Source organism: Psittacula echo (assembly GCF_963264785.1).
Source record: "Psittacula echo genome assembly, chromosome: 7".
In the NCBI taxonomy this organism is placed as follows: Eukaryota; Metazoa; Chordata; class Aves; order Psittaciformes; family Psittacidae; genus Psittacula; species Psittacula echo.
This window is the reverse complement of record NC_137740.1, coordinates 56,525,709-56,537,738: the sequence shown is the minus strand read 5'-3', so window position 1 is coordinate 56,537,738 and position 12,030 is coordinate 56,525,709. Positions and strand designations below refer to the sequence as shown.

General features: G+C 39.2%; 1 protein-coding gene across 1 annotated transcript; it reads right to left on the bottom strand.

Annotated features, from left to right (window-relative positions):
• Positions 1-228: 228 nt before the first annotated feature.
• Positions 229-8,002, bottom strand: LOC308224085 (protein SPO16 homolog; the record flags this gene model as incomplete). Its single annotated transcript, XM_080623719.1, has 5 exons — positions 229-348; positions 1,763-1,841; positions 4,651-4,819; positions 5,926-6,019; positions 7,934-8,002. The coding sequence occupies 5 exons, from the start codon at positions 8,000-8,002 to the stop codon at positions 229-231; spliced, it is 531 nt and encodes a 176-aa protein (XP_080479845.1).
• Positions 8,003-12,030: the final 4,028 nt, after the last annotated feature.

Sequence of the window (12,030 nt, the reverse complement as noted above, 5' to 3'; positions counted from 1 at the left end):
AGGACAGGTCTTCTATAGTGCAGTTAAACCACTTTTTTTTTTCCCATACAATGCACATTTGGTATAAAGTATGGTATTTTTCACTATATAGTTATTTAATATAATTTCTCATTCCAACTGCATAAGTTACATATACAGTCTTCTGAAATGTCACTGTATTTTTAAGAACATTCTATATTTTGTGTAAAATGTAGCCACTATTTATGAATAAAACCCCCAAATGCTAAATCAATTCCATTGCAGCTGGTACTCCTGAAGCATCTTCCAAACTGGACTGTTTTCTATGATTTGGGCTTTTGTCATTGCCATTTTGTAACGAATATCATTTGCTTGTGGCTTGGAAGTTATCTTGGAGAAAAGAATAATATTAGTAGGACACAGTAACTCTTAGGTAATAGAATGTTCAACATCTTATTTTTCAAATAGAACAGATGTAAAATTATTCAGCACTGAAATCTGAAGCCTATTTTCTGAAATGGATATTCAGGAATGATGTACACAGAGGTGATCTGATGTATCCCCTCAGGTGCAAGACCAGTCTTAACGAGTCCTGTCAGCACTGCATCTGATTATCTGGATAGTATTTCAACAGGAGTTGGGTAGGTAGCTCAGGATTAGTTGGATGGTATTGCTTTCTTGGCCAATACCAAGGCCAAAAGTTCATTTTTAGGCCCTATACCAGTTAGGGATTCTCTGGCAAAAGATGAGCTCATTAAACTAGCTCTGCACTGCATTGGTTAAGAAATAATGTAACAGCAACCAGTAGATTTGTGGTATGTGCTATTATCACTTTTCATGGGGGTCTCCTATGGGAGTTTGGTGTAAACATCCTGAACAAGTAGAAGACCAAATTCAAGTTTATAGGATCAACAGTAATCTTAAAACCTGTTAGGTTAATGCTGTATTAAGAGTCTGGGCCAGACATCAGTAGATACCATAAAAAGTTTAAGTGCAGTGTTCAACATTGTAATAAGTATTTAGTAACTTATGCCATTTAATAATTATTAAATGCCATTTAATAACATATTATTAAATGTCATTTAATAACTTAATGCCATTTAGTAAGTGAGATGTAGTTTACACACTTTTAAAATGATTAATACTCTGAATAGGTCAATGCTGCTTATTTTGAGATGCCCACTTCAGGAAAGGATAAAATGTAAATTCATAGTTGATTCCTAGCATGTCATTCAGCCTGCTCTTTTTATTTTTAGTACAGGGGATGCTGCTAGGACTGGTTACAGTGAGTATCTAAATTAAAATCTTCATGTTCTTTAAAGATGTTCAGTAAATAGGTTTACTTGTGTGTTGTGCATATAGGATATGTTGCAGATACACAGACAAATTACACTCATTAAGCTGCAGGAATAAAATAATAGTATGTGCATCATCAAAGTCCACAAGTAAATAGAATCTTCAGATTATCATTTTTACTTCAAGTCATTGCAGATTTAGATCTCATGCTGGTTCTGTACTAGTAAATGAAGACATGCTAACTTAACAGTAGTAAGTAAAAGCCAAATTAGCTCTTAATTTTGTCTTTATAGATGCTATTTAGAACTTTTAAAATTGCCTTTAGCTGTGTCTTTATTGTTAAAGTATCATAGTGGTGGTCCTACCTCCATGTATTTAATGGATTGTAGTCAATACAACCCCAAAAGCTCCATTTAGGGAAAAATAAGTATTTTTATACTTCTTGGCTTTTCCCGGCTAATATAATTCTGAAGAACTAATAGTTTTGAGAATATGCTGCCAGACTTACCTTAGCTATAGTTAGCATTAACTTAACAGTTTCAGCACTGTTATGAACTGGTATTATACGTAAATTACTGCCCAGGAATCTGCACATCAAAATAAATTAAGGTTACTTTTAGAAGCACCATTTAATTTATTATGCCACAAAACTCAAAAAGCATTCCCACATGATGGAAACAACTTCTTGCTGTGCCTTCACAAGTACAATGAACATTGCCTTTATCATTAAAGGCCACTGTAGAGTTCCTGTGGTTTGTATAGCCATCTGTCCCATTTCTGTACCACTTGTTTAGGTGGGATCTGGAAGGGCTTATTTCTTCTAGGGCTGTAATATGTCACTGCTTCTTAAGTATGTGTATATTCAGAGAGAGCTGGCCCGTCTCCTGCTATATTGAAGACTGTCCATTTTCAGTGCCAGTAAAAAATATTCAGGGTTTTTTTAATGGCTTTGGAAAAACACAGGAAAGTATCTAAAAACAACTGTGCTAAAAATACATCATTTGAAGTATCTGAACTAGATCTTTTTAGTGTAGTATCTAATTATAGCAACCTGCATGTCAGCTGTGATTAAGATAATGGGATAATTCCGTTAAGAATTTATTGTAAGGACTTGCTCATTCAAATAATTTAACCCGACATTCATTCTATAAATAACATTACTCGTATGCATTCATTCTTGAGGATGAAATCTGCAGATTTAAAATCCTAGCATGTGTTGTCATTCAGTGCAGTCATGGGGGAGAGAGCAAGATCAAAGCTTAGGCAAGCACAGAGTCATTCCTTAAGACTTGTATCTTAAGTGTGTTGTAGCAATGACACCAAAGTGAGCATTGCTGCTGTTCGCTGGTGTAGAGCTAAAATATCAGAGGGGCTTAACCACAGAAAAGGAGGAATTTCAGATAAACAAAATCAATCCAAAGGAAGTGCCCAGCTGCTCAGTTGTATTCCCCTGTCATCTCCCCTTGTGACTGCCACCTGCTCTACCCCTCAGTCTGCTTGATGATTTGGACTCAATCACATTAGGACCCATGCTGGGTAGATAGCTGGGCTGAACTTGGCTGCCCATTCTTCTAATTAGCAAAAATAAATGTTACAAGCAGTGTCCTTCCCTAAGAGGAGGTACTTGGGTCACTGTTTAGTCCTGCTACAATCTCATGAGGAAACTGTGGTATGATTTACATTTAGGGATTAGAGAAATAAATACGTGCAGCTTTGCCAGTACTAGCAATAGGCTAAGCAAAGTGTGAATGAACAAAGTAGAACAAGGAAAACAGTGATGCTTACTTACCTAGAGCCATGAAAATCCATTTCTATCAGTAGTTTTGCTTCCAGTAACAGTGGGTCTAAATTTAGTCTGAATTTTATTAATCTGATCACCAGGCAGAATACTGTCTGTTAGAACACATGGCTGGTCTTTGCTCCAAGGTGTTTAAAATTTAACATCCAGATTTACTGAGGCTCCTAGTGGGATGCGCATTGGAGCCGTGCTAATAAAGATAGCTTTTCTCCCACTTCCCCCATGATACGCACAACCTGCATCAAGTGTTCATGTTGTTGAGCAACAATGCCATAATGTTTTTGTTAATAAAAAATCCCTTCCCAGCTGCAACAAAACTATAGATAAACAGAAAGAAACAATAATTCAGGAAGGCCTGAGAATACCAGGGACTTTAACAAATCCAACAGGTGACTTGTAGTTCGAGAGAACATGGCACAAGTTTGAACCCCAACAATACAAAAGCTCAGTCAGTGATTTACATACAACAGCAGAACTCCAAGCTGCCAGGTAGTAAAAAAGTACCTGTATCATTAATATACTTGTGCCTTGTCAACATCAATTTGGTTATGGCCTGCAATGGCAAAAGTGTTATTTTTATTTTAATAAAATGAATGACTTGCCAACTGGAATATGGCTTCAAAGCACCACAGTTATTAATCGACACATGCACAAAATCTGCGTATACAATGACAAGTAGATTGAGAATTAGCATTGCCATCAGCTGAATAACATGTTCTTGCTGAATGGTGGCAGAGCTTTTGAGAGCTCTCATGAAAATGCATGGAATTTTCACAAGTGGGTAATAGATTTCCTGCATTTCATCCTGCACGCTGCTGCTCATCAGCATCTGGCAGCGTGCCCAGGATTTAACAGAACTGGTGCTAGCTTCAAGGAGGTAAAGATCAAAGAAGCCATTAGAATAGTCATTTCTTTGATTTCAAGAGTAAAAATCAACTGCAGTTAGGAGTACTGCACCTACCAGGAAATAGTTTTGACAACGAGTATGGAGCACCATCTGGTAAGTGTTGTCAGCAAGGTACGTACTGAAACATGCATGTTTTCAGGCTTCATTAGAAATCACAGATACCGTTTTAAACAAACCAGGTTTGTACTTTTGCTTTAAAATAACATTGATTATTTCAATTGTTCCAGGACTGTATAATAGACACTGTTCCAAGTAAACAGATTTTAAAAGCTGGTGAAGAATCTGTACTTTTACAATAAAGCTGCTTCTCAGGTAGGAACCTTGCCTGTTCCATTTTGAAAATGACAATGAAAAGATGCTGTCAGAGCCAAGAAAATTGCCTAATTTTTCCAGTTCAAGAGAAAACCTTAGAAAGAGTTCTATTACATAGCAAATAACATCCCTTTCAATCACTTTAGGGCTATGTTGTGAGGAGCATCCCCTTCTGTTACCTGTGAGAGGTCAGATTGATTCACTTCGCATTCTTTTCATTTGCCATTATTTAACGTATACTTTAAATAATTTTCCAGCGCGTTAGCAAAATAAAAATCATATTCTTGAAAATAATTCCTAAAATAATCTTCCTGAATCTAGGACTGCTACTTCATTTCTTCCTAGCAAGAAAAAGCTTGGTTTGATGTTGAAATCATACCTTTTCTGAATCCTTAACATAACATTCCATTCTTCTGGGCCATGAAGAGCAGCTGACAAAACCAGAAAGCTGTTCCGGTGAATGCTCATGAACTTCTGAATTCTTTGGGAAAACACTTCTTCCCCTGTCATAAGCAGGTCTTGAGTGTCTGACAGTATAAATGCAACCCCTATTGAAGAAACTGATGTAAATGTACATGTCATGGCAGCAGTGTGATGAAGTTCTCATCACAAACCAGAAAACAGAATTCTTACTCGTACAGTAGTTTAAAAGGCAATGGAACAAAGCACCCAGATGAATTTATGCACCTTGACACTGAAATGCAGTCATGAGATTTGGCCAGTGATGACTAGTAATTTGAAGATAAAACTACAAGTAATTCAGAGGTAATTTTCTACCAAAACATCAAAGAATCCCCAACTGTTCAATACACTCAAAGTACAGACATCTGAATGCCTTTGAAAGTAACTGCCACAATAGAATGAATTTAGGGCAAATGCAACGACTGACTGAAGAGCTCAGCAAATCCCATTTCTAAATGAGATAAACATCTTGAAAGTCACCTAAACTGTCTTATCATGAAAAATTAAACTATAACCCTGTCAAGTAAATTATCCTGAAAAGGAAAATTAAAAAGGCTGAAGTTCAGGAGGCTTAACAATTGAGGCTACAGAAGTCTAGGCCAATGTGTGCCTTGTTAGTCCTTATAGTTCAGGAAAACTTAGGATAAAGGATCTTGTCTACCTGTTTAAAGCATCTTCTGCTCTAAAAGGGAAGGATAGGTATTTCATGTTTGCAGTTTCAGCAATTTCCTAATCAAAACTGCTCAAAGGATCTTTTTCCTAACTCCTCTGCTACCACCAGGTTTGCAAACTCAACTTGGAGGATAAAAGCTTAGTATCTTGATTCACTCTTGTGTTTACAGCCAGGAATACGAAAGATGCTGACAGCTATCTTATATGTTTAGTGGCACTCAATGTGCTTGCTCAATTATAACAAGAATTTACTGAACAGCTCAGCTGATCATCACCAAATCTATTGAAGTGACGTAATGTTCTACAAAATGTCAAAAAAACCTACAAAACAACGTTGCATCCCCAAAGTTCTCTGCCTCCTCCCGTGATTTACATCTAATCATATCACAGCTCCTTCCACTACTGGCATGACATTCTAATAAGGCAGTTTTTATTCAGTTCAGTGCAGCCTACAGCAGTGCCTGATCTTGTACGTCATTGGAGTTACTGAGTTTAAAAGCATAAACTCAAAGTACTGTACCAGAAAGCGAAAAAATCACGGATCCAGGTTCCACCGAATCTGAATATCGAACACGGTGCTGTTGCCTCTGTAGAACTGTAGAAATTTCATGATTCTAAATAAATTTCGAAAGGTTATTTTTAAAATATGTTTTCAGCCAACAAGCTTGGTAGAAATATTCTTAAAGACTGTCTGAACCATTAGAGAGAGAACTTGAGCACTGTGGCTTAAAAAGTATTTTTCGTTCCACTATCAATAAAAGGGCAGTAAAATGTTAATTAAACTTGCTCAGTTAATGAAATTCTGAACTATTTGCACTGGAGGTTATCAAACACTGAAAGGCAATTTTGGATGCATACATTCAGTTTGCCTCAGGAAACTCGCATAATACATAAAGAAGCTGAAACATTTTACAGTCTATTTTTGTGAGATGTGCTAAAGGAGGATTGCAGGAGTGAGGAACATGCAGTAGTGTGTTTCCATGACTTCAGTTAATTAGCCTGCATTATTTCCACAGATGTCAGCATTTCATTTGGCAGATAGTTCAGAAAATCTGTATGGGACATGATTTTCTTTAAAGCATTTTGATAGGCAAACTGGAACATTGCACTATGCAACATAATCATCTACAGAATGGAGTGGGCTTGAATATATTTTACAGCCTGCAAAAACCATTTCTGCAGTATGTTCTAGAGAAGCTGCTCAAACACATTGAAAGGTTAAATCATTGAATCCTTTTTTGGCTAGTACTGTGTTCTTTAACCTACCCAGTTAAAACATAGCCAACCTGCCTATGTAGCGAAGTGTCATGATTTAGTGGTAGAGTACAAAATAAAGTCAGGATAGCAAGTGAACCCTGAAGGAGACAGTAACCAGAAATGTGCTTTCAATTGGTCCGAAAAGGGAACACACAATGACAGCTGCTTATGAGCTGTAACTAGAAATCTGGAAAAACTCTCTGCTTCTAAGCCACTGTTGACAGTGAATTATTTAATGAACAAATACAAGTAACAGCTGTAAGAGAAGTATAGCTGCACAGGGAAATGAGAAAGCTCATAACCAAAACTGGTACAAAGCACTACTTTGTAAACGAAAAGCCATCTTAGATTTGTATTCAGCTTTTTCCACATCTTTGCTCACAGGGAGACCTTACTGAGAGCTGTAGTTTCAACTACAAGTTTTAACTCAGTGAGTTATGCTGGTATATCTGATGACATCACTGCCCTCCAATACCTGTCACTATATTATGGATTAAGTTGCTCTTGAAGCAGTTCCCAATCTGGAATAGTTTACAGGCTGCCATTCCGAGACAAGCAGGCAAATAAGGACAGGCTTTAAACTGAGGAGATTCAGGAATTACTTCAGCACCATTCACCCATTTATACAGCAGAGATGAGATGATAACCTTGTCAACCAACCATAAGATATCCTTCCTGGTGAATCAAAGCCCTCATGCCTCTAAATTCCAGCCAGCTGACATGAAATTGGCCTTAGCTGCAGAAGCTAATGACTAGCTCCTTGACATACCCTTTCACTTTACTGGGGAACACAGTCTAGGCTTCTGATGTTAACAGATACACATCGCTAGCTGTAACTCTATTTTAAACTGAATTGCACACTTCTTAATAGTCTACCTCAATGTTGATAGTGTGTAGTAGAAAATAAAATGTCTAGGGAGAAATTCAGAGAAATAAAAACATTCCTGTTGGGAATTATTTACAGTGCTAATTGAAAGCAGCATTGGTGCAGTGCAGAAATGATGAATCAGGAGGACAATCTTAAAGCAGTGAAACTCAGAATAGCAGGTGGCAAGAATACTAAATAGAGAAGTAGCGATGAGAAAATCAACACACAGAGAAAAGAACCAGCACTACAGTAGAAGCAACTTCCGGCTAATATCACTGCTTTATCCTCAAAAAACTAGATTGATTCACATTGCATACAAGATTTTCACATCTAGAATATAGGAAATGCTTCTTTCAGCACTTCTTAGTGAATCAGATGCTGCTGTTGAGAAGTAGCACTGTACCTGGAGAGCCGTACTCATAATAACTGTTGTTATCCATCCTGACTGTTCCTGCCCACTGGTTTCTGTCATTTTTTCCAAGGGTTTTGTGGCTTTGCAGTGAAATCTCAGGTTCTACCTTCTGAAGAGCATGGGAAAAGAAAGATAACAAATATTACCTGCCAGTTAAAGAGGTGAAATGTTTAAGGCAAACAGATCTATTAAGAGATTTGATTAAAACCCGAAATTCTACAAAACGTATATAGGTTATCACTACCACTGAACTAAATTAAGATGGCAATCAGATACCAAAATAGCTTTAAAGAATCTGTATCTGAGAGGGCTTCCTGTTAAGAGCTAACAGGGAGAGCAGCATAATGAATAAGTGATTTAAGAACAACATTCCTAAAAGCACTTGGACTGTTTGCACTGTGCACCTTTTACAGGACAATACTTTTGGGAAGCCTGCCCCGGGCCTCCAGCCCCGCCATGTTACTGGACTGGGCACTAGCTCTTTACGTGTCCGTTTGCCTTTCACTCCGTCTCGGCAGGCCGTACTTCAGTGAGGCTCGTCTGGGGCAGCCGGCGATGCTAAAGCTCTCTGCCGAGACCTGCGACAGCCTGCAGGCTGCTCCACCCCTCGCACCCCTGAGGGCGCCCGTCACTGGCTTTCCACAAAGCCCCTGTGCCAGTCGATGCCCAATTTAAGCTGTAATCGTGTTTCTCCTCGTTTTAAAAGCCTGTAAGGCGCTAAAACGAAATCCCCACATCCTCCCTCTAAGAGAGAAGGACGGCGGGAGGCCAGGCGGCGACGGGCTGTACACAGCAGGCGCGGCCCGGCCCGCGCTTCTCGCCTTCCGGGTAAACCCGGAGCCCGCTGCCGAAAGATGAGTGTCGGGGCATGCGGTGTGAGTTCGGCGTCGGTAGAACCAGCAGTCGGGCATCTGCAGGGACTGGGCTCCTTCTCTCAGCCCTCAGAAAGAACCGCGGTTGCGCCTTACCGGAGGCTTGTGGTAGCTGAAGCTACCTCGGTTTGAGGTGTGAGGAGATGGCAGACAAAAGCTCCCGATTCCTTCAGGAAGCGCCCACAATTTACTGCCAAGAGGGTAACTGCGGGCTCGGTGGGAAGTGAGGAAGCACTGAAGCCGGTTGTGTTTCCTCGATGCCAGAGTACTGCTTCGCTGTGCCCTGCCGTGTACGGGAAATGGCCGCCCCTGGTATGTTCTGGAAATGCTGCTATCTTGTAAGTACCTCCATTACAGTCTGCCATAATGTGGTGGTTGGTTTGGAGATTACCGCTGTACAAGTATGGGTTGTGTGGTATTTTTAGATGATAAAAAGGATTTGAAGGACAAGGATGTGGAAGCATATCAGGCAGAATAGGTAGGAGTTATAAAGTGATAGTAATAAGTCTACTTTTGCATAGGAGAAAATCTTGAGGGAATGTTTTCATGGACAGCTAATTCTGCAGCTGTTTCTGAGGAAGAATATTCCATGTTATTTTCTGTGATACCCTAAACATACAAATTACATAGTATAAAAATGTGAAAGCAAGAAGAAAGCACAGTGAAATACTTAAAATGTTGGAGCCTCTTTTAAGAGGAAACAGGACTTCTTTTGCGTGGTAAAGCGGGGCTGGAGTGCGGAGTCAATAGTACTGGAAAAGAGCATTGATTTACAGCTTTGCTCTTCAGCCAGTATGTGAATCTAGACTCATGCTTGTCCACTGAAACTGGTGTTTTTAACGAGAATCCAGATTGTAGTTAAGAGGTTTTTCTTTTTTAGAGCATTTTAAAATAGAAGAAAGTTACTGTATTTAAAAAGATGCCTTTAAATAATTTGTCTGTCTTGCTCAGAAATAATTAGGGATTTAAAAATTACTCTTCGTTTCAGTCATGAAGTGGATTTTCATCTGATTTCCTACTTCTGTTGGTCGAATGCACCCAAGTTAGCAGCCCCTCACTGCAAAGGTATGGAAATGGCATGCTACATTTGACAGGAAGTCAAATATTTCTAATAATGAACGTTTAAATTTCTGTGGAGTATGACTATGAATGTCTCCAAATTAAGGGAAAATAACAGATGTAGGAGGCATCTGACTGCAGTGTTCTGGAGAGTGGTGGCAGGACCAACAAGCTGTGAAGCTGTTTCCTGTAACACAGTGGAGCCATGTGCTCTAACTGCATACAAAGATGATGGAGTTAAGAAAATCAGGAGTTATTATAAAATACAGTTATAAAATAAGTTATAATATAAATCAGTTTTATGATGAGGCTTGATGATCCAGCTGATGTGAAGTTTGAGTTCACGCACATTATGAATGAATTTGTGTTTTCATTACTAGAAGAACCTCAGGGGTAGAGAGTAGGAACTGTTTTGTAGTGGTGGCTGTATTTGATTTGTAACAGTGTAGCATATCTGAATTAATATTTTAGAATATGTCTAATATGTACAATCATTAATTGAATTAAAGCACGTCATAGTATCTTCACAGACTGGTTTGGGTGGGAAGGGACCTTAAAGCTCATCCAGTTCCAACCCCTTGCCATGGGCAGGAACATCTTCCGCTAGACCAGGTTGCGCCAAACCTCATCCAACCTGGCCTTGAACACTGCCAGGGATGGGGCAGCCACAGCTTCTCTGGGCAACCTGTGCCAGGGCCTCAGCACCCTCACAGGGAAGAACTTCTTCCTTGTATCAAATCTAAATCTACTGCCTGTAATTAAGATGAAGAAAAAGTAATGGGAGGAAACAGAATGGAATAAAAAGGTGGTTCAAAGCATAAGTATCTGTAACAGGTGAGTAAATTTTTGTTTCCTTAGGTGTAATACTGTTAGTAATGTATGGTACTTAACCCAGCCTAACACTTGCCTGGTCCAAGTTTTATGTGAAGGGACACGCTGAGCCCCCGAAAAAAGAAACTGCTCAAGGAACAATTCTGGTAGCAGTATATTTTGCAAATGCCATTTAAGTCTGACTCTCACTTGGCTTTCTCTTTTATGAGCCTAATGTCAGAAGGCAAATGAAACAGCGCCTGGCCTCAAAGGAGATGGTTTTTCTGGGCTGCCTATTTTTCAGAGCATTTTTTCCCCAGTAGTTTCCCTTCCTAAAAGTGACCTTGTGGGATGCTGTGTTACCTGGGATTACGAACTAAATTTATTTTACTGCTTAGAGTAATCCCTGCTGTGGCAGTTTCTGACATTTTGCTAGTCTTGGCTTTCAATCTCAAAAGCGTTCCTTTTCCACATGCTTACATAGTGCATTTCACATAGACGTGAAGCTGCAAGAGAGAGAAAGAATAGGGCTGTATCTGGCAGCGTATCAAGTAACTCCAGGGAGCAGAGCGGAGAACCCCATTTAGGCAGGAATAGAAGGATCTTGGGATTTGAATTCCCATATGATGAAGGTCATGGCTGAAGCATTTGGATGAAAAACTGGTTTATGACAAGGCAAAATCTTTAATCGAATGAGTTTGTGCTGTCCTAGGCTACATCCCATGTGTTCTAAATCAGCACCACTTTTTGATTTAGTAGGGCAGTTACATAGGTACCACTTTTCCTGTAAATTTTTATATGAGAAGAGTGTTCATCTTCACAGACATCCTGTCTTGCTCTCCAATGATATGATACAAGAAAAAGTAGTTTTTTCCTTTTAGAGGAGAAAAAGCAGGAGTGAAGGTGCACTAAATAGATGAATTTTTTGCAGTTTACAGAACAGAAATAAAAATTAAGGGCAGCAGTCCACAAATCCAATGAAGTACAATGACTCAGCATTTGTTACACATAGGATTTATTAGTTGCTGTCATACAGAAATCTACTAAGAATGTTCAGTATATAGCATGGGAAAGAAAGCTTGTGAGACTATGCAACTGTACAGACATTCTGCAAACAGAAGACTGTTCACAAGGAGTTATTTGGAAATACTGTTACTTAGGCCCCTGCTAATTACTTAGTTTTGAAAAGCAAGCGGGTAAAAAACATGCAAGCATTCAGTTTGAGACCTTAACACCTTCCCCTCGCCCTCCCAAAGACTGAGTGGTCAAAATACTCTAGGACCATAAAGCCATGGACTACAGCTAGTGACTCAAACTCTTCTCCTAATCCATACCCTTTTACATACA